The 27,685-nt window shown below is 41.4% G+C and overlaps 1 protein-coding gene across 1 annotated transcript in view; it reads right to left on the minus strand.

Moving 5' to 3' along the window:
- Positions 1-27,685, minus strand: part of CCDC158 (coiled-coil domain containing 158) — a 51,798-nt gene that overhangs the window by 21,027 nt on the left and 3,086 nt on the right. Inside the window, exons 3-14 of the mRNA XM_080932174.1 lie at positions 27,162-27,379; positions 23,695-23,804; positions 23,042-23,369; positions 22,660-22,736; positions 20,833-20,943; positions 17,520-17,634; positions 10,760-10,879; positions 10,029-10,226; positions 9,310-9,792; positions 6,249-6,438; positions 4,402-4,554; positions 2,367-2,479 (exon numbers count right to left, since the gene is read on the minus strand). Of these exons, the coding sequence (XP_080788300.1) occupies positions 2,367-2,479; positions 4,402-4,554; positions 6,249-6,438; positions 9,310-9,792; positions 10,029-10,226; positions 10,760-10,879; positions 17,520-17,634; positions 20,833-20,943; positions 22,660-22,736; positions 23,042-23,369; positions 23,695-23,804; positions 27,162-27,379 (2,216 nt within the window). The remainder of the gene's footprint in view (positions 1-2,366; positions 2,480-4,401; positions 4,555-6,248; positions 6,439-9,309; positions 9,793-10,028; positions 10,227-10,759; positions 10,880-17,519; positions 17,635-20,832; positions 20,944-22,659; positions 22,737-23,041; positions 23,370-23,694; positions 23,805-27,161; positions 27,380-27,685) is intronic.

A 27,685-nucleotide genomic window follows, 5' to 3' on the forward strand; every position in this document is an offset into this window, starting at 1 on the left:
ATGGGCAAACACCAATCCCTGACACTAACAGAGTTACACTTGCAAAGAGCAAGTTGTCCTCTGAGAGGCTCCACCCAGCAGCTGACTCAGATAGATACAGACAGAGACAGCCAAACATTAGATGGAGCTTGAGGAGTCTTATGGATGAATAGGAGGATTGTGGGGCCCTGAAGTAACTCCACAGGAAGACCAATAGAGTCAACTAACATGGACCCTTGGGGCTCTCAGAGTCTGAACCACCAACCAAAGAACACAGACAGGCTGGACCTATGCCTCCCTACACACACACACATATATATAGCAGATGTGCAGCTTGGTCTTCATGTGGATCCTCAACTAGAGCAAGGGCTATCCCCCCAAAAGCTGTTGCCTGTACGTGAGATGTGAGATATGTTCATCTAGGACTTGTCTGACCTCAGTGGGAGAGGATGTACCTAGCCTCGAAGAGACTTGAAGTGCCAGAGTGGGGGGACACCTGGGGCACACCTGCTCAGAGGAGAAGGGGATGATGGATGGGGAAAGGACTATGGGAGGAGGTAACTGGGAGGGGGCACAGTGAGTGAGACGTAAAGTGAATTAATAAAAAAATTAAATAAAATGAAAAAATAGAGTTTTGGTGCAATAGGATTGAATAATTTTTACTGAAATTTGCTTTAAATAATAACATAGTTAAAGAAGATGCATTTATTTGAAAGTCACAAGAGTTTCAATTATGCTTCACGACTGAACATTTATTTCACAAATGTCTGCTGTAGGCTGTATGACATAGAAACAAGAGACACAGAGATCTAGCCTTCAGGTCACCTGTCAGGACAGTGATAGAAATAAAATAGCTGATGAAATGTGTTGGTATTAAACAAAGTTTTCTGAATTAGTTTTCTCCTCTAGAGAATACTGTGGAACAAGTACAAGGAGTAGCTAACTGTTAACACAGAACACGGGCTTCACACAATCTAGTGTGTTTCTTTGTATTTTTTTTATAATTAGAGTGTTTGCTACAAATACATCAGAAAGTGTTGTTATGACATATTGTGCGTGCGTGTGTGTGTGTGTGTGTGTGTGTGTGTGTGTGTGTGTGTGTTTTCCCTCCCTTTCTGATTGGACTGGGCAGGACCGTCTGAGAGATGAAGACGGGTGTGTTTTACAAGTCTCCTCTTGTTTTGTGTGACTGGACATCTGAGCTGTAGGACACTTGTTTCATGTGGAGTCAGGCATGGCTTGATATCAATAATATCAATAATTAATAATAATATCAGTAACTTCAAGCCCTAGCTACCATCAACTGGGAAAAGCACTACTTTAGATTTCCAAAGGAATAAGGAGAAAGAAAAGAATATGTTCAGGAAGAGAAAATGGGAACTAACAGAAAAAGAAAATCAGGTAGGCACGTAAGATAAGGGGCACACCCATGTACCTTCTAAAGGGTCCCCAGGGCTCACTGTGGGTGATAAGCTAGAAATTAATTCAGTTACACTGATGATTTTTACTTATGCCATTTATTTTGTATGTCCACCACAGTCTGTTCTGTTAGAAACATGAAAAGGTAAATTTGCTTCAAACTGACTTCAGAGAACAATTGAACATAACACAAATTTCATGATGATTATGAGCATTTTTTTTAGGTAATGACTGTGAAAACTCCATGTAACTAGCTAGAGCTGTGTAGGAATACACTAAAAGCTACACACACTCTTCAAGGGCATGTATCAACCACTCCCCTTTATGGTGGTCTGTGAGTCACATTAGGTCTTCCATTCCTTCAATAACCAACAGTTTTATGAGCAAAATCCAGTTTTCTTTTTAAGATAAAAGACCACATATACATACACATGTCATATACATTTCATTTCCTTACCTGGGAACCAAACCAGGGCTTTTCACTTTCTAGACAAGCAGGTAAGGCTCTAGAGCTAAGCTCTCCCAGGCCGCTGGGTTTTGAGCAGCTTCACCTCTCTATGTAAAGCTAAGTCCCTGCAGTTTAGAACTTGGTGTAGAGAATCCAGGTGTGGTTCCCAGAATCCACATGGTGGCTCACAACCATTCATAACTCCAGTGCCAGGACATCTGACACATCTTTTGACTCTGCATGCATTTGGTACACACACACACATACATATAAACATACATACATACACATATATGTATACATATATACAGTCAAAATAGTCAAATACATAAAATAAAAATCCTAAAAATTAAACTAAATTTAAAAATTCCTCACACAATTTTCCTTTGGAGACTTCCTCTTATTCTCTCAGTCAGAAATCTGTCCCCAACTGTATTTCCTGCGCTACACCTTCTTCTGCCTTATGGCATCTTAAGGAGCAAGTGAGCTACCATGCTGGTTTCTCAGGATCAAGACTCACCTTATTGGCACTTGTCACAGCCTCTTCTAAAAACTGCACCTTGCTCTGCAGGGCATCTATCTGACCTCTCTTGGCTGTGATTTGCTTCTGCATGCCCATTGCCACCTTCATAGCTATGAGAAAGATGCAAACTGTATATTTTGAGAGCCTAATGACATTTATGGCAAGACAGCAAGTGAGATGCACTAAGGTCCCTGGGAAGTGTCTATTAAAATACCATGGGGTTCACAGTATTGGGTTATACAGTAACTGCAGCAAACACCCACAGATTCTCCACCAAGCAAAATATGTGCTCATGTTTTGTGGTTCCTTTGCTACTGGAATTAATTTCACTAACTACTGTTAGTTTCATGTTTTCATTGGTAAGAATAACACTGGACAAATTTATACACATATAGGAAACAAACACAGTCATATATGTCTAACCAAGACAAGATGATTTTTTTCAGAAACCCATGTTTTAAATATCTTTTAAGACATCTACTATTAACAGACTTTTAAAAGACTTCAGGGATGTCACAAGCCATTCCATTTCATTTTCAAAAGTTATTGTCACAGCTGGAACTCAGTACAGTCTCAGTAGTAAAAATGCCACAGAAGCATACAAATGCTTGTTTTGGGGGAAAGATGAGACCATTTTATTTATTTTATATGGATTAGCTTTTTTGCCTGCATGTATGTATGTGTACCACATATGTGCTTTGTGCTGCCTACGAAGAGGGAGTCAGATCTCCTGGAACAGAAGTTATAGATGGTTGTGAGCCACCTATATGAGTGCTGGGAATTCAACCCTGGTCTGTAGAAGAGTAACAGATGCTCTAATCTCCTAGGCTGTCTCTCCAGCACCCCATGAGAATGTTTTAGCTGGATACACTTCACAGACTCCTTGGGGTGTGGTAAGCTAAGGAAACAATATGGGGAGCCTGTCTTCACACAGAAATGTAGTCAGAAGACCCCATCTTTTATTACAAGTCAGTTAAAGAAATCAGTTTGAAACTAATATTAATCAGGCCTAGCTATAAATTAGAAGTTAAAAAGGAAGAGAAAAACATATTATCTATTGAAAACAACTCATCAGAAAAATACTAAGTCTGATTTTTCATTAACAACAAATAGTTTTTGCCAGGTGTGGTTCACTATTTCTTTAATCCCAGCTTCTGGAAACAGAGACAGGAAAAGCAGGAGCTCAAAGTCAGCTCAGCCCCACAGCAACGTTGAGGCTAATGTGAGCAATCCAAACTGTGCTGTTGGACAAGCATAAATAGCTAATTAGAACAAACAAACAAACAAACAAACAAAATAACCTCAGGGCCAACAAGATGTTTTAGGAGACAGCCAACTCCAAAAAGTTGTCCTCTGACTTACACACACACACACCAAGGCCTGGCAATGGAGCACCCACTTGTAGTTCTCCAGGTCAGCAAACAAGAAAGACTGTCTCAAAAAATAAAGTGGAGAATAATGAAAAATACCTAATGTTGGCCTCTGATGCATATTAAAGAAATCATAAAATACGAAAACTATACTTAAATTTGTATGGTCAGCTAATACAGAAAACCCAGAATGGCAGAAGGATTCGAGGGCAGCAGTTGCTCTCACTGACCATCCTCATGAGCACGTGCATGGATCAGTGAGTAGCAAGGTGTCAACTGCTTTGTGAGATAAAGACCCCTCATCTAGAGGTCCGATTACCAAATCTCATTTCATTCTTATCACAGAAAAGAAGTCAGGAGCTACCAATTAGCCATGGAGCTACAGATTATGTAGATGCTGTACATGTAAAAAATATGAGGGTCAATGAAAATTATCAGTGGCTTGTATTTAAAAATCCTTAAAAATAAGGGGAAACGGTGAGATTTTTTAGAAATTACTGAAATACACACCAATCTCCCTTAAAACAGTAGAAACACTCATTTGTGGGACCCAGCACCCATACCTAGGTATGTATTTCTCACATCACTGGCACTATGAAGAGGTTTGATAAGCAGGATATCCAGGACTGGGTTTAAAAACAGAGGGGCTGAACAGAGCATACCGTGGCCATCAGAGCCTTCCATGGTCTTGAGTGTGTTCCTTGTTTGCTCCAGTTCGGACTGTGCCGACTTGAGCTGCATCTTCAGCCTATTTGTAGTGGTCTCCATCTCTTCGCTTTTGTTTCGGAAGTTCCTCTTTAGGACTTCATAGTCCTCTATATAACAGAGTGACAAAGTCTGTACTTAGTGATCACTCTCTACAGACAAGAGTTGTGCACACCTCACAGGGATCCCCTGCACGCCTTTTCCTGCCTCCCCTCACCCATCTTCTTTCAGGGCTTCTCTCTCCCAGTTAACTGTCCATCTTCTTGTCTTTTCAAAATCTATTTTTTAAAAATTGACTTCCAAGTGTCTCATCTTCCTCCCACTCTAAGGTACTATATATTGAACCCAAGGCCTTGCCTATGCAGGGTGGTATTTTACTGCCAAGTCACACCCTTTCTTTGTTCATCTATCTATCTCTAGTAACTATCGAGACACCTGGAGCACAGTCAACACCCCAGCGTTGGTGAAGGGAGACGCCCAAGTCTCCACTCGTAGTGTGAAACAACTGGCAGTTGGTGGCTGCTGGGGAAGCCTATTTTCTTCTTCAGGGGTGCAGTAGGTTGTCCATGCTTCAGTGGATGACCCTAAATCCATGCATATTTAAGCAACACTAATTGGAATTAGTGGGCTATAAAAAGTAATGATAAGACACAAAGTTGGGAGGGAGATGGAAAGGGGCTTCAGGAAGAGAACAGAAGCAGTGAGGAATGGGGATGACCAAACTGCGGGGCATACATGTGCAGAAGTGTCAAAGATTTATATACTCTAAAACTCACCTGCCACACATTCTATTTACCTAAGAATGTTGTACAGATTTGTGAGGGGAAGACAAGGTCTCATGCAGTCAGGTTGGCCTCAAGCTCAATATGTTGCCAAAAATAACCAAAACTAAGAGAACTCCTGACTCTCCTTGTCATGCATCACACTTGGCTTTGATACAGATTTACATACACAAGTCCAGCTCCACATGTCCTCCTCATACAGACTACCTCTGCCTTACCCCTTGCTCTCAAGCCTGCCTCTTCTCTAGTTCCCTTTTTAGTTATTAATATTATTGTTTCCTAATCCCACAAACTAAAAACCCAGAACAAATGTGTCAGTCACTAATTCTACCGCTGCAACCTCCCAAATTATTCTTTGTTTTGTGTGTGTGGCGGGGACGGGGTGTGTGGAGGTCTGTGTGATTTGTTATTGTTGTTGGTGCTGTTGTTTTGAGAAAGGTCTCACTATATAACTGACTGTTCTAGAACTCATTGTGTAGATATGGTCTTGACCTCAGAGCTTCACTGCGTCCACCTCGCCATTGCTGGGTTAAAGGTGTGCACCACCACACTGCCCAAACGAGTCTCAAGTCTTTGCTCTCCTCCCATTCTTGCTACCACTGCCTCTGTTCAAGTCCTCACCATATGGGTTTCTCCTCTCAGTGGATAATTTCTTTTTATAATTTTTTATAATTTCTTTATAATTTTTTGCATAATTTCTATTTATACATGTCAGTTTTAATCAAGTCATTTGGCTCAAAGGCTGCAAGGTTCCCATTTCCATAAAAGTAAAGCTGTAAAGACAACCCTTCAGGAGGCCTGTCATCTGGATACCTCACCCTACTCTGAACTAAGGACTGAATACAGGTAATGGTTAGCAAGCATCAAGATGCAAGATGAGAAGTGCAGTGCAGACCACATGATGGGAGCAGATTGGCTATCAGCATTTGTGTTGTGAGACCAGACACTCTTCTTTTGTAAGTGTGTGGGTGCCCATGTGGGACCTCAAAGCATTTAGGACAGAGTGAACTGAGGTGCCATACCTGAGAGATTGTTCAGTTCAGTCCTACTAGTCTTCACCTCATTTAACAGCTGATCTCTCTCTTGTCTGATGTCCTTCACCGCTCGAAGCCGCTCAGAGCCTGCATTCACCAGCTTCACCTTCTCCAGTTCAAGGTCACTCACTCTGGCTTCAAGCTCCCGGATCTTTGCATCTTTTTTATCTTTTAAAATCTGGTTGACAAACACAAAATCCAGTGAGAGGAGTAAAATAACATGTACATGTAAAATAAAATAACATCCCAACCAGTCTCATGGATACTCTACCTACTTCTAATGTCAGAGAGCAAAGAACTCAGGCCAGAACCCAAAGCAAATATTACCTTCAAGACCTGCCTTCAGTCACCCATTTCTGCTGACTATGTCACAGACCCAAAGGTTTTACAACCATCCAACACATCACTGTCATCTGGGAACAAGCACTCAGGACATCCAAACTCAAACCACAATAGCTGATAAAGCAAAGAGACTAACAATGAAAATGGAAGGAGGTATGAGGGAGCGGGGTGGATGTGAGGGGGGATGGAGGTGAGAAGGATGGATGTGAGGGGGGTGGAGGTGAGAAGGATGGATGTGAGGGGGGTGGAGGTGAGAAGGATGGATGTGGGGGGGTGGAGGTGAGAAGGATGGATGTAAGGGGGTGGAGGTGAGAAGGATGGATGTGAGGGGGGGTGGAGGTGAGAAGGATGGATGTGAGGGGGGGTGGAGGTGAGAAGGATGGATGTGAGGGGTGGAGGTGAGAAGGATGGATGTGAGGGGGGTGGAGGTGAGAAGGATGAATGTGAGGGGGTGGAGGTGAGAAGGATGGATGTGAGGGGGTGGAGGTGAGAAGGATGGATGTGGGGGGTGGAGGTGAAAAGGATGGATGTGAGGGGGGTGGAGGTAAGAAGGATGGATGTGGGGGGTGGAGGTGAAAAGGATGGATGTGAGGGGGTGGAGGTGAGAAGGATGGATGTGAGGGGGGTGGAGGTGAGAAGGATGGATGTGAGGGGGTGGAGGTGAGAAGGATGGATGTGAGGGGGTGGAGGTGAGAAGGATGGATGTGGGGGGGTGGAGGTAAGAAGGATGGATGTGGGGGGGTGGAGGTAAGAAGGATGGATGTGAGGGGGTGGAGGTGAGAAGGATGGATGTGGGGGGTGGAGGTGAGAAGGATGGATGTGAGGGGGTGGAGGTGAGAAGGATGGATGTGAGGGGGTGGAGGTGAGAAGGATGGATGTGGGGGGGTGGAGGTAAGAAGGATGGATGTGGGGAGTGGAGGTGAAAAGGATGGATGTGAGGGGGTGGAGGTAAGAAGGATGGATGTGGGGGGTGGAGGTGAAAAGGATGGATGTGAGGGGGTGGAGGTGAAAAGGATGGATGTGAGGGGGGTGGAGGTAAGAAGGATGGATGTGGGGGGTGGAGGTGAGAAGGATGGATGTGAGGGGGTGGAGGTGAGAAGGATGGATGTGAGGGGGTGGAGGTGAGAAGGATGGATGTGGGGGGGTAGAGGTAAGAAGGATGGATGTGGGGGGTGGAGGTGAAAAGGATGGATGTGAGGGGGGTGGAGGTAAGAAGGATGGATGTGGGGGGTGGAGGTGAAAAGGATGGATGTGGGGGGTGGAGGTGAAAAGGATGGATGTGAGGGGGGTGGAGGTAAGAAGGATGGATGTGGGGGGTGGAGGTGAAAAGGATGGATGTGAGGGGGTGGAGGTGAGAAGGATGGATGTGAGGGGGGTGGAGGTGAGAAGGATGGATGTGAGGGGGGTGGAGGTGAGAAGGATGGATTTGAGGGGGGGTGGAGGTAAGGATGGATGTGGGTGGGTGGAGGTGAGAAGGATGGATGTGAGGGAGGGGGTTGGTGGTGAGATGAGGGGCTGCCCATTCCTGTTTATCAAGATGCCTCACAGGCTGGCCTTTGGCTGGCATTTAGGAATTCATGAAACCTTTTTGACACTTGGCTGTAAAGAGTGGCTCATTGTATAAACTGTTTCTGTGGGCAGTGTAGTTACACTGAATACCTGCTTCCCTTCTTGGAGAGGAGAAACTGGACCCTGCCCTGCCATGAACAGACACATACATCATCAGCCTCCATAAAACATCCTGGGACTGTGTCCTCAGTAAACTCTGTGGGCAGTATTTTAGTTCTCACGGTTTCTTACTTGGGAAAGGAGTGTGTATGGGGCATAAAGCAACTTCTGGAAGCTGGTTTCCTCTGGGCTTCACCACACTGCCTTTTCCTTCATTATTTGAATTTTGGGCTCCCTCCACTGGCGTGTGGTTTGAATGCTTGTTACCTAGCTGGCAGTGCTACTTTGAGTACCTTCTTAATGGAAATCGATCAGGAGGGCGAGCCTTTGAAGGTTACACCCAGTCCACTCTGCTTATTGATCTATGTAGTAAATTCCAGACCAGCACTGCTTACATAGTGAAGACGATCTCAAAAGAAAAAGAAAACGGCAAAATATTCTGTGATGTGATTGGTGCTTGGAATCCCAGAACTTGGCAGATAATCATTGCAAGCCCAAGGCAAGCTTGAGCTAGCATAAGTTTCATAAGACATGGCTTCCAAAAAAACCCATAAAGATATGGGAGAAAAAAACCTACAAAGATAAATAAGATGTGCCCTGCTTTAGGAAGTCACGTGTGCAGTAAGGAGACTCATTATTTAAACACAGAGAGTACACAGACAAAGATGAGTGGGGAAAGAGACTAATATTTACATAGGCCAGGTTGTCTTTGATGTATATTTTCCAATATTATATAGTTATTAGGAGGGAGGGCATGGGGGTCAAACTCCGATCTGTGGAAATCACCTCCAACTCCAGGCTCAGGAACCTCTCCAGAGAGGTTGCACTCTTGTTATTTTCCTTTTTTACCCATGACCCTGCACCATTTTGGAGCCACACATTTCTTTTAGAGAGTGAAAGTAGAGCTCTTTCCTCAAAAACACGCATATCAACTCAGACACTTTCTATGGTAGGCTACAAACCTCAAGGACCCTTCTCAACGATTAGGTCATGGATGTTTTGAGAACAGAGCTAACGCGCCCACAACCACCACTCAGACCTTGACCTCCTGCAGCTCCAGCCTCCGGTCATTAATCTCTTTCTCCAGCTGAGCCTTTTCCACTTGCATAGCACCTGCAGTCCTTCCGTGTTGGCCAACCAGCTGAGTCATGTTCTCAATCTGCTGCCTCAGAATCTCAACGACCTTGTCCTTTTCAGCCATCTGGAGCTTGAGCGCCTCACACTCTGTCTGCACGTTTCTGAGGTGGTCCCCCTCATTCTTCAGGTGTTGAAGCTCCTGTAACTTCAAGTCCACCCGGGAGCGGAGCTTCGTGATCTCTGCATTGGTGGCTTCGATGGCGCGTTCCTTCTCCTGGAGGGAGGCTGTCAGGTCAGACACTGTCCTCTCCGAGCTCTCAAGGTTCATCTTCTTGGCTGTCAACTCTTCCACCACCTTGCGCAGCATCTCCTTGGTGGACTCCAGCTGTGCGGTGAGGGAGGACACTTTCTCCAGACTCTCATTCTTCCCCTGAATGGCTGCCATCTTTGGTAAAATGAGATTTCATAATTATTTTTTGGTGGGGGCAGGCAAGTTATCTCAAAGCATGAAATCCTGAACTGAACAGTTCAAATAGACTAACTTAAATCATTTTGCTGTCAGAACATGAGGAGTGTGTGTGTGTGTGTGTGTGTGTGTGTGTGTCTGCAAGCAAACATAAAAAACATTCTCCTCCCAAGAAGAGGCCACAGGCAATGCAATGGCTCAGCTTATGTGCTTACCTGCCGCTCCATCTGGCCCTGACACTCGCTCTTCATGGCCTTGAGCAGGGCCTCCAGCCGCTGCACCTCCATGTTCCTGTCATCCAGCTCCCGCCGCAGGTGGTCTATGGTGATGCTGTTGCCTGTGTCTCGGTCCCACAGACGCTTGTTCTGTTCCTTCTCCAGACTCAGCTCCTTCTCCCTCTTGTGAAGATCTGCCTAAAACCAACGACAATGTTCTCTCTTCACCCACTGTCACACCATCAGAACAAACTCTTTTGCCTCACCTGGTCTGGAGCTGTGTCATTTGAGAAACCTTAGATTATTCAAAGAGAAGCTTTTCAATAGCTTGACTAAGAGTGATTTTTTTTCCTAGAAAAAGTTCCAATATTTTGCTTAGACATTTTTGCTATTCTATGAATGGCATCTCACAACTGTAATCTCTACATTTGGAAAGTACATAATTTGTGTTTTGAATCATCACAACTTGAATTTAGTAGATGGCAGTTCTAATTAAAAATCTATGGCTACTTGAAAGGTTACAATATTTAACACTGCAATACCCATGCCTAAGGAAAAACACTCAGAGAATGTAATACCTTATTTAAAACATGTGAAGTATATAGAATGATATTCCATGTGTATGCACAAATATTTCACAAAAGCTGTAATTTTATAATATAAACTAGTTTGTGAAATGTACTGAAATTTCCCCCAGATTCCAAATCATGTACTTTAGAGCAAAATCTCACCAACAGCTTTTGGAGTTGGTCATCCAGATTTCCTGACTCCTGACTGAACTGGTCCCGCTCTGAGCGTGCCTCAGTGAGCTCTGAGTTGGCGAGGACTAACTGCTTCTCCAGCTCTTCTATCTGGAAGAAAATCTAAATTAAACACATGCAGCCGGGTTGGCTGTACCTGAACAAAGCCTTCCAAGAACAGATGGTCTCCCTGAGAGGTGAAGCAAAAAGGTTTCTTCAGGGCTTTCTAACCTTAGCATCTCCAAAGGACTTAGTGTGGGCATTAGTGAAGATGAAGCACTTGTTACTGCTGTTATCGGGCACAGCACGCTGTGTTTTTACTCCTCAGAATTTATCTTCTGTGGCATAAATAATATGCTGTAGACCCCAAACAAGTGAATCTCGGATGCTAAGGAGCTATTTTGCTTTAGCATATCAGAGTCTCAGCTAAACGTAGTGGGCACATCCACTTAGGAGACAGAGGCAGCTGGATCTCTGTGAGCTAAAGGCCAGCCTGGTCTACAAAGTGAGTTTCAGGATAGCCAGAGCTACACAATGAGACCTTGTATTGAAAACACACACACACACACACACACACACACACACAGAGAGAGAGAGAGAGAGAGAGAGAGAGAGAGAGAGAGAGAGAGAGAGTTTCAATTAGATACTGAATATAAAAGATTTAGAGTCTGAAGAATGTAGTGCTGCACAATTTAAGCATTCAGAACTTCATTCTCCTCAACTACAAACAGGAACGAGAACCAACTTTAAGGAATGTATTTTTCCTTCAGTCAGGACAGCTATTTGTATGAATAGAGAAATTTAGTTCACGTAAGTAACAATGTAACAGAGTCTGCAGGAGGAGCAGGTCTGCAGAATTGCAAACGATCCAACAGCCCTCAACACAGGCCGAGTGGAAGCCCAGACTATGCAGACTATGGGCTTTGATCTGAGCGGAGCCACACAATATCAAGAATTAGATAATGAACCATTTCATAAGAACATGTTAATACTTAGTGTTATGCAATGAAACCCCACCATGATTACAACTATTTTATCATCTACTATCATCTAGAGTTAAAAAAGCTTTTATATTGACATAAAATACTACACATTTCTTCCAATTTCTAAGGTTATTAAATAGGCTTGAAAATTTGTGTCAAGAGTAAATCTTAGTTTGGATTTGATCAAAAAATTTTAGCTGAAAAACATATGACCAAGACAAACTTTTCCTTAATAACTTTTTATTTTTACTTGAAACAAATTCATTTTAAAATGTTCATTTAAACCAATATATAGTCAATAATAACATTACACATACACATATGTAACTATCTCCTTGACAAGGCATACATGTGTAGGGATTCTATATCTATTTACATGGACAATAAGTAACTTGAGAAAGTGCTAATATAGAAATATCATACAGTTATGCATTTGCCTATAATATGGTACCAATGACTATAGAACTTAAAACATAAGTTTTGACATTTACACTGAATATGTTTAAGATGGCTTTACGTAACTGTTACATATTGAGAGTATTTCATGAGGAATAAGCTCATGAAGCATTAAGTTCTGACTGATTCTATTTGATATTGCTACAAGGCATTCTCACAAGTATTAAGTACAGATGAAATAATAGATTCTAGGATGTATTTGATTGTATGATGCATATTAAAAGCTGTTTCACAAGAATGAACTGATTCCTGGCTTAAGAATTATCTTTGAACTGGGGCTATAGCTCAGTGGAAGAGTGCCTGCTAGGCTCCATCCCTAGCACCAAAAACAACAAAAAACCCAACCAAACCAAAACCCACAGCAATAAGAAGGCTGATTCTTATGCTCCACTGAGAGCAGATACAGAGAAAAATGAGATTGTAACCTCAGCTGAGGTGAGGGAAAGCCTGAGTGAGCACTCTTAGGAGAGTGGGAGCTGCAGGGAGACTGTGCTGGGTTCTGGCCCAGGTTCTGTGACATACCACCCTCCCTCCATTTTGCTGAGATACATTTTTAAATGGTATCTCATGTTCCCTCCAATTGTGTTCCTTTACTTTTAAAAATATTTTTTACTTATTATTTACATTTTTCATGACTTATAAGGAGAGTATTAAAAAAGTAAGACTCTATATTTTCTCTTCTTTGGGCCCCAAGTTTAACAAGAATCTTTAGTTTGGATCATCATGAGCAGAGCAAACACTCACTACTCCTAGCTTGGCACAAACCACTTTGCTCCTTGAGCAAAGAATTATTTGTATATGTTCTTTAAAAATAGCTGTTTTTACTGCAGAGAAAAAAATCAAAATCAGGATGGCTCTTTCATAGTATCAAATTTGACAATAACGTAAGACCTAAACTAGAGAGGAGGGGGAGGGAAAGGGCGGGGAGAAACATCTTTTCTGGGGGTGGACTCAGAACTAAGTATGGGGACCTGGTCTTGTAGTTGTCAATACTGACTCAGCTGCTAAGCTTTGCTTTACCCTTCACTTTGAGAGCACAAACAACTGTACACATTAACCCTTTGCACATAAATGGACAATGAGAAGAAAACCAGGGGAGCAGCAGCTGAGCTGACACAAACAGCCAGAAAAGAAAACTGCAGAGAAAAGCCTTCAGAATGTGCAGCAGCACTGACATGGGGCAGACAGTAAAGCTTTCACCTTTTCTGTCTACATAGCAGCCTGGTTTTCCCTCTTCACCATCCATGAACAGACCTTTTGGATTGGATCAGTATAAATCACTACAAGAATTTTATTCAAATTTCACTGATTTTAGGGTTATCAGCCAATCACATCAAATCATATTGGATCTGTGCTTTATTTCTTTTGTTTTTATAGGAGTGTTTTTGCTCTGATTCTGTGCTCAAAAAGAGATGTGGCCCAAGAAAGCGCTGTGCTTCAGCTTGAAGCTGCACAGACCCCTGTGAAGCCTATGCACCCTGCCAGCATAGTGGGCAGCTCCAGACAGTGCTACTGAATCTTCACTATGGACCAGGAAATCCAGCACCAACTACTGTCAAAATAGAATAAACTTAGAATCAAGACAGTGATATATTTTTTCTTGTTGTTTCAAAAAGCGAAAGTTAAGAGTAAAGTAAAATCTACAGAGCCAATAGTGACAGCTTCTACTGGTCCAGATTCGTAAAGGAGAATTCTGGAGGCTCTCCTAAACGGAAAGAAAAGAATAGAAGACAGCATTATAGTAAAACACTTTTGTCAGCTTTTTAAAAGGCTACATCTAAGATTTTCCTAGAAATACAACTTCTATGTTCACTAATATAAAATACTTTTCATTAACCTGTAAAAAATTATCCTTTGTAACAGCTTTTCTCTGAATTTACACAGTCTAGGTAGAAAAGTTTTGTTCAGGCAGTCTCATGTACCTCAGGCTGGTCTTAAACTCATTATGTAGCCAAGGATAACCATGAACCTCTGATCACCCTGCCCCTACTTCCCATTTACTGGGATTTCAAGTATGTGCTATTCTGGGGACCCTGCACTGGGGGTCAACTCAGAACTAAGCATGCTTAGCAGGCACTCCACCAACTCAGCTCTATCCTCAATCTTTCTGTATTATTTTCATTGCTTTTTTCCTCTTGGTTTTTGAACATTATATACTAAAATCTGAACTGAAACAGCAAAGGAGAACATGTATCTTAAGATTTTAACAATGTGAAGTCACAATATATGAAAATGAAACAAACTAGGCACAAGAGTATGCTTTTTAAATCTTGTATACAAGTCTTCCAGGCAAAAACATTTCATATTTTGTGTTCCTCCAAACCAAACCCTTATTGTAACGCACTTCATCTTTGTTGCTCAGTTACACCAAGTAGACAACAGGAACTGCTTTCTCTGGAGAGCCTCAGTAGGTCCAAAGCTCTTCAGTTCACTACAATATATTTTATCAATACTTCAAGGATCTGATCAAAACTGACAAGCCCCGTTTTTTGAGACAGGGCCCCAAGATGTACCTTAGGCAGGCCTTGATTCCATGGTCCTCCCAAATCAACCTCCCATGTGCTAGCTATCCTCCCGATTAAGTGTTATTTACTACCTAGACATGGCTCAGCAGTTAAGAGCACCAACTGTTCGTCCAGAGGTTCTGAGTTCAATTCCCAGTAACCATATGATGGCTCACAACCATCTGTAATTGAGACCTGATTCCCTTTTCTCTTGTGTCTGAAGACAGCTACAGTGCACACATATACATATAAACAAGTCTTTTTTATAAAAATGGAGGTGGGACTGGAGACATGGCTCAGCAGTTAAGATCAATGACTGCTCTTCCAGAGGTCCTGAGTTCAATTTCAGCAATCAGATGGATAGATGGATCCATCTATATAATGTGATCTGATGTTTTCTTCTGGCATGCAGGTGTATATGCAGATAGAGCATTCATATACATTAAATAAATCTTTTAAAAAGATTATCAAAAGTCTTGGTGATCTACTTTTTACATTAGAGCACATTAGGACAATGATCCTAATATGTTAACATGAAACATTAGACAAGATAAATAAGCAAACTGGATGAAGTTTATAAAGGAACCATTTTTCCAAGCTACAATATAATGGAGAACCATGATTATAATTACATAAGAAAACACAGGCAAACTGAGCTTGACTTAGTAGTTTGTGAATTCTCAGAGTCTTATGTCAGTAAATCTGTCTTTTCGGAATGGTTTGGACGGTCATGAATAGGGCCTGTAGATAGAACACAATGGCGTCCTTTGTCAGTTATCATGTAGCGTTCTCCTAGCCATGCTGTACTGGAACCATGACTGCCCTTCTGTTCTGGTTTCTGAAGCAGAGGTCATGTCCTTTGTGCAGAATGCTTTGTCTCAAGGGAGTGGACCATCACCGTGACAAAAGTTGGTGTTGGAGTTGAGCTGTCAGATCCATTTTGGGTCCCATGACTAAAATTATCATATTTCAAGACTACAAGCTATACAGAGTGGTTTAAAGAGGGACGTTATTCAAATTATAACCCTCTAGTCAATCATAAAATCAGTTTAATGATCTTCAAGTCAACATCTGAGGAAAGAAAATTCCACATCACATTTAATAGAGATAGTTTTGTTGTTCAGATATATGTGTTGCTGGATGGACTACCTTGCTGTGAGTAGTGACTAAAATGTTTGAAAGGCTTGGCTGTGGTCAGAGTATACTGTTAGTGTTAATCTCTTCTGCTGACTTTAATAAAACCATGTAAGAATTTCCTCCTCTTGCTAGAGTTAAAGGTAGACATCTAATGTATATCACTGAGCCAAGGAAGACAGCACCTTCCTGTGGATATCACTGGAATGGCAGTGGAAGCTTAGTTGTGCTGTCACAGGCAAATGTGTGAAGACGTAGTGCTGCACCGTCTGTCTAGTAAGCTGGCCTCCTGAGACCAGCTTCATCTATTGCAGCCAACAGAATGGTTTTCATTTATAAAAGGTCTGGTAGCTGCAGCACCTTCTATTTCTTCTAAATCACCACTCTACATAATGACGCTATGGGAAATTGAATAAACATGATGGCAAAAACTTTACCTAAATTATCTCTACAAGGCTCAACTGCTAATGCTGTGACCCTTTGATACAGTTCCTCATGTTGGGGTGAGCCCACCATAAAATTGCTTCATTGTTACTTCCTAACTGTAATTTTGTTGCTGTTTGAATCACAATGTAAATATGTGATGGGCACTCACCCCAAAAAGTCACGACCCCCAGGTTGAGAACTACTGCTCTCTGGGTTAACCAAGGTGGACTTGTCTTCCAGGCTTTCACAAAATAAGACACTGATTCAGTAAGTAAAGCCCAACTACCTCAGGCAGACATCATCCACCCATCTCCTTCTCAGGGAACATGAGGAACATGACCTCCTCTGAAAAGCAGCTCCTATTCTTCTAGTTTTAGGAATCACACTGTTTCCACATGATTGAAATTAACAAAAATTGAATCTTTGAATAAGTGCTTGGTAATAATGTGGACTAAATTATTTTTAGCCACGACAAAAAAAATAGGAATAGTACCAATTTTTTAAGTCCAGGTCCATGTGTGTATCCTGAGGCAGTAGGGGAATGGTAGAGCCCATGGAGATGGTGGGCGCCCCTGGAGCTGGAGCTCTGGGCTCCATGGACTGTGAAGCATGTGCTGTGGGTGACAGTAACTGAACTCATGTCCTCTGTAAAAGCAGTACACAATCTTAACTGCTGAGCCATCTCTCCAGCCCTACCACCTCCAAAATATTATCTGCTTTTAAGAGAAAGTATGTGATGAACTAGAAAGACTAAGCTTCCTAATTTTTACTTTAATTATTTTGAGTAATCTTGAAATTTTGTTTTCTAGACACAAAAATTATTAGAAGTTGAAGAGATGAAGCAGGTCCTCAAAACACTGGTGGTGGATAGAGACAGCTGGCTATATTCGCAGAAGCCAAGCCTTAGAAAAGAGAGATAGCATAGTTCTATTCTTTACTTTTCACTTATTTTTGTGATAGCAAGGATTAATCTAAAGCTTCAAGCATGCTAGACTAGTGTTCTTCCTACACTTTGCTACTCAATGTACTATTTAGAAATTTACTAAAAAAAATTTCTCAATAATTTTATAATGAACTTAAACATCAACTTAAGTTAATAGTTTATAAGTTAATAATAGATAATTTAGCATGTTTGTATACCAACTAACACTGATTCCAAAAATTATTAGAAATTATTATTTTCAAACAAACTATTAAAATTCTTGATTTAATGTGTAGAACAGCCCTGGAAGTGACGTTTGACCTGACCTTATCTTCATACGTCCTCTTGGTCTCCCTCAGTTCAGAGCGCAGCTGAGAAACAGTAGACTCCAAGTCACTGAGCTGGCGCATATACATGGAGTTCTGGTTCCTTGCCTGTTCTCTAAGAAGTGTTGAAAGGTGGAAAGAAGGGTGGATAGCAAATTAAGACTAGGCATAGTACCTCAAGAGCCCCTTATGTACAGATATACATGTATTTATTTATATGCAAATATAGAAAATACATGTGTGGTATATTTGCTTTGTCCTATCATTTTAATTATTATTATTATTTTATTGGATATTCTTGTACTTACATTTCAAATGTTATTCCCTTTATCCCTGCTCCCTTCCCCCTCCCCCTCCACTTGATTCCATGAAGGTGCTCTCCCAATCACTCTCTCCACCTCAGTGCCTTGGCATTTCCCTACATTGGGAAAATGTGCCTTCACACTATCCTCTGCTACATATGCAGCTGGAGCCATGGATCTCTCCATGTGTGCTCAATAGTTGGTGTTTTAGTCCATGGAAGTTCTGGAGGATTTGGTTGGTTGACAATGTTGTTCTTCCCATGAAGTTGCAAACCCTTTCAGCTCCTTCAGTCATTTCTCTAGCTTCTTCACTGGGGTCCTTTCCTTATCTTTTTTGATAATTTTTGGTTGAAAATCTATTTTATTTGATATTAGAATGGCTACTCCAGTTTGTTTCTTGGGATCATTTGCTTGGAAAAATTTTTCGCCAGCCTTTTACTCTGAGGTAGTGTCTGTCTTTGTCACTGAGATGAGTTTCCTGTATGCAGCAAAATGCTGAATCCTGTTAATGTATCCAGTCTATGTTTTTTACTGAGGAATTGAGTCCACTAATGTTAAGATATATTAAGGAATAGTGATTGTTGTTTCCTGTTATTTTTGTTGTTAGAAGTTGAATTATGTTTGTGTGCTTGTCTTCTTCTAGTTTTGTTGCAAGATTATTTTCTTGCTTTTCCTAGGGTGTAGTTTTTCCTTCTTGTGTTAGAGCTTTCCATCTATTACCCTTTGTAGGGCTGGGGTTTTGGACAGATATTATGTAAATTTAATTTTGTCCTGGAATATCTTGGTTTCTCCATCTATGGTAATTGAGAGTTTTGCTGGATATAGTAACCTGGTCTGGCATTTGTAACTGTATGACTGTATGACATCTATCCAGGATCTTCTAGCTTTCATAATCTCTGTTGAGGAGTCTAGTGTAATTCTGATCAGTATGCCTTTAAATGTTAACTTGTCCTTTTTTTCCTTAATGCTTTTAGTATTCTTTCTTTGTTTTGAACATTTGGTGTTTTGACTATTAGGTGTTGAGTCCAATCTATTTAGAGTTCTGTAGGCTTCTTGTATGTTCATGGTCATATCATTCTTAAGGTTAGGGAAGTTGTCTTCTATGATTTTGTTGAAGATATTCATTGGGCCTTTTAGTTGGGAGTCATCACTCTCTTCTATACTTATCTTAGGTTTGGATTTCTCATTGTGTCCTGGATTTCCTGGATGTTTTTGGGGTTAGAAGCTTTTTGATTTTTGCATTTTCTCTAACTGTTGTGTCAGTGTTTTCTATGTTGTCTTCTGCCCATGAGGATTCTCTCTTCCATCTCTTGTATTCTGTTGGTGATGCTTACATCTATGACTCCTGATCTCTTTCCTAGGTTTTCTATCTCCAGGGTTGTCTCCTTTTGTGATTTCCTTATTGTTTTTATTTCCGTTTTCAGTTCCTTCATCTGTTTGGTTGTGTTTTCCTGTAGCTCTTTAAGTGATTCCTCTTTAAGGGCTTCTACTTGTTTATGTGTATTCTCCTTTAATTTTTTAAGGGAGTTATTCATGTGCTTTTTGAGGACCTCCTTCATTATTGAAGTACGATTTTAAGTCCTTATCTTGTTTTTCTGGTGTGTTGGGATATCCACTACTTGCTGTGGTGGGAGAACTGGGTTCTGATGTTGCCAGATTGTCTTGGTTTCCATTGCTTAGGTTCTTGCACTTGCCTCTTGCCATCTTGTTATCTGTGATGTTAGGTGATCTTGCTGTCTCTGACTGGAGCTTGTCTCTCCTGTGGGACTGAGGGCCCGTGGGTTCAGGAGGGAAATTGCTCCTGGGTTTTTGGCTCTCTGTGAGCAGGCAGTGAGTTCTGATGGCCCAGCTCTGTCTCTTGGCTAGAACAGACTGGTCCCAGATTGTCCTATTATTTTAAAAATGAACAACAAGGAAAATCCCAGGATCCTGAATACTTGCAATAGTACTTCATACATGGTGACACAAAAGCATGTGAGAGAAGTTTTATCACTTTCACGCAGAAATTACTAAGCAATTTCAAAAAGGTATTAGGACAGCATAATAGAATAATAGTTGCAGGCTTGTCTCTTCAAAGAAAGAAGATGCTCATCTGTTCTCCTGGGATGCTGAAGGAAAATGTACTTTACAATCAGGCGGTCCTTTGCTATCTATAGTCAGGCTCCACCCATAACCCTCAGAATTTATGTTTTGATTATCCCAGCCCCTTTCCTCCTAAGTCTTAAGCATTGCTTTTGAGCCATAAAACCCATCCTCATGATATGTCACTTGTGCTTTATAGAAACCTAGTGACCTCTGTGTCATCTTAGGGCCAGGCCAAAACTGATGCCCACAGGCACATTTTTCTCAGTCATTCTCCCTAGACCCTAAACCATGGCCATCATCTCTGCATCAATAGTACCCATCTTTGTAAACATGTCTTCATCTCTGCTATACTCATGAGACACAGATAATTGTTATTAGATTTTTTCCCCAAAATTGTGCTGTGCTTAAATATGACTAAAATAAAACAACTGGTGCCAGACCTTTGATGTTTGGCCCAGCACTGGCTTCCTAAATTAGGCTGAACCATGCTTCATTCTTCCCAAACCTGGATCATTTCCCTACTAGCCAAAAAGCCTGAAGGGACACCCCTTCCCCTAGCAAGAATAGAGTCACAGATAACAGTAATGAGCTGCCAGGTGAATGCTAGGACTCAAACTCAGGTACTCTTCAAGAGCAACAAGTGCTATTAACTGTTGAGTCAAATCTCCAGCTTAAAATAAGTTTTTAAATTTTATTTATTTATTTTATGTGTAAGTACACTGTAACTGCCATCAGACACACCAGAGAGGGCATCAGATCCCGTTACAGATGGTTGTGAGCCACCATGTGGTTGCTGGGAATTGAACTCAGGATCTCTGGAAAAGCAGACAGTGTTCTTAACCACCGAGCCACCTCTCCAGCCCCAAAATAATAGTTTTTAAGCTACAACAAATGGCATCAATTTCAAACTACCATTACACACATACTGAATGATTTCCAGTTGACTCTGGACACTGTTGGCTTGGCTTCGAGCAGTGCTGGCTTTCTCTGTAAGTCCTGTGATCTCAACTTCATGTTCACTTATCAGCTGTTCAATCCTAGGCAAGAACAAGGGGACTGTTAGAATACAGGAAGCTCTTTCTTACCTACAACTTATCTCAAAAGTTAATGTTTCAATACCTTCTGAATTAGTGTTTATTTGTTCCAGTTTTATACATGCTACTTTTTCATCTGTCTGAGACAGTGCAATGATTTGTACATGCGTGGCCCAGGGAGATGCAGTATTAGGAGGTGTGGCCTTGCTAGAGTAGGTGTGTCATTATGGACATGGGCTTTAAGACCCTCCTAGCTGCCTGGAAGTCAGTCTTAGCCTTTGAAACAAGAGATGGAACTCTCAGCTCCTCCAGCCTCACAGTTGCCTGGAAGCTGCCATGCTCCCAACCTTGATGATAATGAACTGAACCTCAGAACTTCTAAGCCTGCCCCAATTAAATATTGTCCTTATAAAAGTTTCCTTGGTCATGGTGTCTGTTCATAGCAGTAAAACCCTAGCTAAGACAGACTTTAATTGTGTAGTCCAGGAAGACCTTGAAATTGTATAAAGTCTTCTTGCCTCTGCCTTCTAAGTGCTGGGATTACAGACATGAACTAATATGCCTGTTTTTTTAAAAATGTTACTCCCTCCTTTTCTTTCTTTTTTTTTTTTTTTAAAGATGCTTTGGGATCTCTATTATGTAGCTCTGGTTGTCCTGGAACTTGCTGTGTACACCAGACTACACTCAAAATGACAAAGACCCACTTGCCTCTATTTGCCTCCTGAGGGTTGGGACTCAAGGCATGCATCATCATGCCTAGCATGCTACTCCTTTAATAAGAACTCTAGAATTTTACTAAGTTTTCAGAATTCTGAATTTGCATTTCAGTGGCAATAAACTAAAAGAACCAAACAAGGAATGGTGGTGTGTACCTCTGGTCCTCTACAGAATTTTGTTTTAAGTCCCAGGCTGGCCTTGAACTCACAGCAATCTTCCTATCTCAGCTACCCAAGTGCTGAGATTACAAGTATATGGAACTATACCAGAGTGAAGAATAAAACCATAAAACAGAAGGTAAAGAGGAAGATTCTTGGAATCCAGGATTTCAAGGCCAGCCTGGGTGACATAGTGAGATTCTGTTTCATAAACCTGAATACCGTGAGTAATATATGTTATATGATATGAATACTACCTCCAGGGAGATACAGGGAAGGGTCCTAGCAATCAAACACATTGTGACTACACGATTACAAATATTTACATTAAGTCAGAGTATTGAATGCTTCATCTAAGTAACCAACAGGTAAGTGACAAAACACTCTTATTTCAACTTAGGCTCTTCTGCCTAGGCTCTGCCAGGCCACCCATAGCAAGAATAGTCTAATTCTTGTTGTTAACATGGTTAATTGTTGACAGGTGATTAAGTTGCTTACCTTTGAGCTTGAAAACTTCTCTATATGGCTTACCTTTAGGAATACTTGTCAAGCCTATGTGAGTAGTATTCAGTATAATGCCCTTACTGTCTTTCTCCTTGGAAATCTCTGCCTGTCCTTTTGTGCTGGGAGCTCAACTCATTTTCTTCCCCTGTAGCAAAACTTACAGTGCTCTAGGCTTAAATAAAGCCTTCCTTACAGCTTTAACAGGTGTCAGAAGAAAACTAAGTTAAGGTCATTAAGACTATTTTTATTGTTATCTGAGTTTATAGACTTCTGAACTACAGGTGAGAGACTACAGCTAGAATAGTGTTCCTGTAAGTTTTTGTCTCGGTTAGACACCTACCGATCTTGATGTTGTTGAAGTAATAGTTCGATTTTGTTCTGTGATTCAGACTTCAGGGTTTCAAGCTGATCCTCTACCTGGTTTCAAAATGGAGATATTAATCTGGGTGTTGATGATTTTAAAGCTTAGAAAATGCAGGGTTTCTATGAAAGGAATGCATTAGGGAGTTACACACAGAAAGAACACTACATGAAGCTCCATGCTGTATTTGACAGCAGTTGCACACTGGCTGCACCTCCATTAGATAACATGGCTAGTTTTGTATCAGGAGACCATTGTGTATCATTTCAGAGAACGACAGTGAAGAGTTGGCTTATTTCTAAGGATTTTACAAACTATCTCTCAATGCATTGTAATATAAAGCAGTGTTCTCACCACTTACTGGAAATATCCTCCCTTTAAGAAAAGAGATTTCTGTGTCTAATTCTCTTAGGATTTTACTAATAGCTGAGCCCAGGCTGCGGAAGTGCATGGTAGACATGCTGTCGTGTTCACATATTTTCTTGCCTGAGGCGTCTTCAAAGTCAACTAAGATTGACCGAATTTCTTGAAGCACGCCTTCATGACTAAGCATCATTTTTCGTAGCTGCTCTATCTGTGTGCTGCTGTCTTTCAACATATCCTCCTTAAGGCTCTTGGCAGTTTCAAGTTCATGAACTGTATTCTTAAGCTGATTTCGTAACTCCTCCTGGGACTGACTCTCCCTTCGTCTAGGAAATGAATGAAAGAAAAGAAATAACATAAATTAATATTGACATAAAACTCAATTTTACTACAAGGAGTAGGAAAAAATTTATACAGAATTTTTCCATACATCCCAGGCTGGCCTTGAACTCACAGCAATCTTCCTAACTCAGCCATCTAAGTGCTGAGGTTACAAGTACATGGGACTATACCAACATAAGGAATAAAACCTTAAAATCATTTCTGGGCTGGGATGACTCTCCCTGACAGAACACTTGCCTACTGAGCCCAGCCCTGGCTCAAGCTTTAACCCTGCTGGAGAAGGAGGAGGAACTCAGGTAATAACCCAACCTGATGTCAGCCATGGCGTCTCTCTCCATTTGCATTTCTTGAAGTTTTGTTTGCAAATCAATGACTGACTGTCTTAAGTAAAATTTTTGTTTCTCATGTAATTCATTGCTCTGAAAAAAAAAGACATACACACAAATTAATCTATCCATCTATAGAGAGATATTAAACCATCAAAATATAAATCCTATAGACAACAATTTTCCAAGGTTATATGTCATTTGTTAATTTATTGTTATATGTATAAAACCTGCCTCCTTCACTGTTGTAGTTCAGAGCCCATGAATAACTTCTCACCTAGATAAAAAAACATCAACAAGTTTCCCTGGCTTCATCTTCTTTGGTCCATTTTCTGAGACAAATTTGTCTTCCAGCTCAAAGTAAAAATGGAAAAATGTTTTGTCCCTTAAAGTTGGAAAACTGGTTAAAATTATGTATAAAGAGAACTTTACCTTCAACCTACTTAGATGCTTGGGAAAAGCCACTACCATTTAAAACTCTAAAGCTGGTGAGATAAAACTGTGGTTAAGAGGACTGGCTACTCTTGCAGAGGACCTGGATGTGATTCCAGCATTCACATGGCAGCTGAAAACCATCTATAGCTCCAGTTCCAGGGAATCTGATACCCTCCTTCAGCCTCTGTGTACTGCATGTACACAGTGCATATACACACCCTGCAGACAAAACATCTATACATAAAAAATACAAGTAAATAAACTTGTAAAATATACAAATAAAACTCTGAAGGTGCTCAACTACAGAAAAATTTAGAAATTTCCAAGTCAGGCACTGAAGCATCTCCCTACTAACAGCTAATGAAGATTACATAAAGATTACAGTCATAAAGAATGGGATGCTGGGGTGGGGGGCAGTGCACACAGGCAGATCTCTGAGTATGGAGCCATTCTGGTCTACAGAGTAAATATCAAGACAGCTAGGGGAAAAAAAAAGGAAGGAAGGAAGGCAAGAAAGAAGGAAGGAGAAAAGGAGAAAAAGACAGGAACAGAATGGGAAGAAGAGGAGAGGAGAAGAAGGGAAGGAAAGGGAGGGGAGGGGATGCAAGCCTTTAATCCCAGCACTCAGGAGGCAGACAGAGGCAGACTCTGAGTTCGAGGCCAGTCTGGCCTACAGAGTGAGTTCCAGGACAGCCAGGTCAGGACTACACAGAGAAATCCTGTCTCAAAAGCAACCTGAAAACAAACAAATGATAACAAAAGAGAAAGACTATGATGCTAAGGCTGGCCACAGTGGCATATTCCTAACTTCCCAAAGGATAAGGCAGAAGGAGTTCAAATTTAAGGCCAGACTGAGCTATGCAGTGAGACTCTTTAAGGAAAAATAAAGGAGGACAAGAAGAAAAAGGGAGGGAGGGAGAAAAGTGGATGGAGAGAAGGCATTTGATAAAGGGCACAGAGAGGAAGAAAGGGGGAAGCAGCAGCAGCAGATGCCTAGTGTGCATGAGGCCCTAGGCTGATACCTGGCATTATCTATCAGAGGACACACATGTTACTGTGTCAAATGGTACAAAGTCAAGTTAGAAAAGGAACCCCAAGTGTCATAACACCAAGCTTCATATCACCATTCATCCCATCTTTAACACAACTCTCACAATAGTCTCTCCTACATTAAATATCTCAAACACAAGACTACAAGGAAGGGACCTTTTCTTTCCCATCTGTGGAAAAACTCTGCTAATTAAGGTCCAAGTCTACCATTGTCCAGAGAGTCCTCTGAGGTGGGAGCATAATGGAGGAATCCCTTCTATGGCAATGCTTCCCCCACTCTGCCGTTGTCTGTGGAGTTCAACCCCCACCTCCATCCCCCCACCCCAACTTACAGAATTTCATGGAGCCTTGGTTAAGATTACAGGTTCAATTTCCTTTCTACCTTAAGAACTTGTTTAGCTAGCATCTAAGATTCCTGAAATGCTTCTCCATACACTTCAGTGCCAAAAGTCTTCAGCCTTTGCACATGCTGTATATTCTGACCCCCATCCCCAAAAAAGCCTTGAATCACCCCAAGTAAAGTTGATCTGCCTCCCTGCAGCTAGTCCTAGTGTCGTCATTCACTGTCATTCATGCACAGGGCTTCTGAAACACGCACGCACGCAGGCACGCACGCACGCTCTTCGTCTGCTACCTTTCCCCTCAAGGACCCTTTTTGGCCAAAGATCCCCAAGGAAAGGAAGGGTCACACCCGTCTTTACGTGTCTGTACCTAGCACATTTCTATTACATAGGATTATAATAAAAGCACTGTTGGGTAAATATTACAACAAACAGTGCTGTATTACTGATCTCACTAGGAACCAGTCAAGTGTGACATACTCTGTCAGGAGTTATCAGGAAATACATTAGACATAGAAAATCAATTGAGGCAGGCAAGCTAGCTGCCTTTGGCATCCATTATCTCCTGACAGCTTGTAGGACACAGGGTTTGAATTCAGTTGTCAGGCTTGTGCATTAGCACCTCTCCCCACTGAGCCACCCTGCCAACCCAGTTACTGTTTCTTTTCTTTACTATGTCTGTGTTTCCTCTGTCTCTTTATACCTTAGCAGTGTATTTATCACAAGGTCTTACCACTACTTCCTTACATGACTGGCTCACCTCCAAAATTATGAACTCCTTTGAGATAGAGCTCTGTCTTATTTATCTTTGTATGCCATGTGTAGAATAAAATGGCACATAATTTTCACATCTTAATAACACTGTGGCTCATCTACAGTCTTCATCTTGTCTGGTGAGGCAGAACAACATGCTACTGGACACAGAAGATGTACAAAACAGAGAGAACACACTCAATGCTGTCTAGAGGAAAGGCTTCAGAGGAGGAAATGCTTGAACTGAGCCCTGATAGATAGTAAGACTCTTCCAGTAGTCAGGTAGAGAGGCATGGACATCTAGATTTATAAGGTCCAGCCAGAATGAGCAAGTGGCTTAGCATACAAAGAATGGGTACTGAGCGAGACTAGCACAAAGAGCTTGTATATGGTAATAAGAGGTCTGACTTTTACAAAGTAGACTACTGGAACTTAATACAGTTTGATTCTAGATGAGGTCCATCCACTTACATTTTTGGCCAATACTTCTAAAATCTATTTTACTATATATATGTATATAAATGTAAAATCCTCCTTTCTACCACTATATGCAAAGAGAAGTCAGGTATTGTAACAGCAGGACAGCAGGCCTAAACCAATTATTAATAGCAGATGAATGTCATTAATTATAACATTTTGAAGCATTCAAATTTTACTAAAATTACATCATGAAACTAAGACGTTATTATCACCTGGAAGAAAATGACATGTAAATGTCTCATTAGCCCAGCAGAGTTGGAAAGATCAAATTAACAGGTTTAGCTGATGGATCCAAGACTAATGTTTTCTTTCAGGGAGATTAAGTTTTATTTCAAAACAACATGCCTCCTTGTCCCAATGGTGCCAGGGCCTAGAAGAAAATGCAACTCACTTCATTGAGTCTTCTCTGCAAATCTTTAACTTGATGTGAATATTCTTCCAAAACACGTTCAATGTGCTCTTTCCCAGGGTAAGGAATAGGCTTTCTAGGAGAATCAAGTTCCACTTCATATTTAGGAAAAAAGGGAATCTGTGTTAAAGTCCCAGTTGTAGATGCATTTTCAATTTTTGTACCATGAGTAGATGTTACAAAAAACGAGCTTGAAGAACCTAAATATTAGAGAATTCATTAATTATTCATAAAACAACTGTGAGGCAAACACTATTATAGGGGTTCCTTTAACAAACCCTGAAGGAGCAAAAGGCTCATGGGAAAAAGGAAATGAAAGTACAGCGGAGAGCACCAAGAACACAGGAGAACGCGTGGGAGACAAGACTGGGGAGAGGTTGACCAGGTAACGTTGGAACTGAAGAGCCTTCAAGTTTGTAGGAGTGACAGCCAACCAGTGTGGAGAACAGGAGAGATGGAACCCTCAGGAGTGGAAGCACCACAGTGAACCCCAGTTGGCTTGAGAC

Source organism: Micromys minutus, assembly GCF_963924665.1.
Source record: "Micromys minutus genome assembly, chromosome: 1".
Classification (NCBI taxonomy): domain Eukaryota; kingdom Metazoa; phylum Chordata; class Mammalia; order Rodentia; family Muridae; genus Micromys; species Micromys minutus.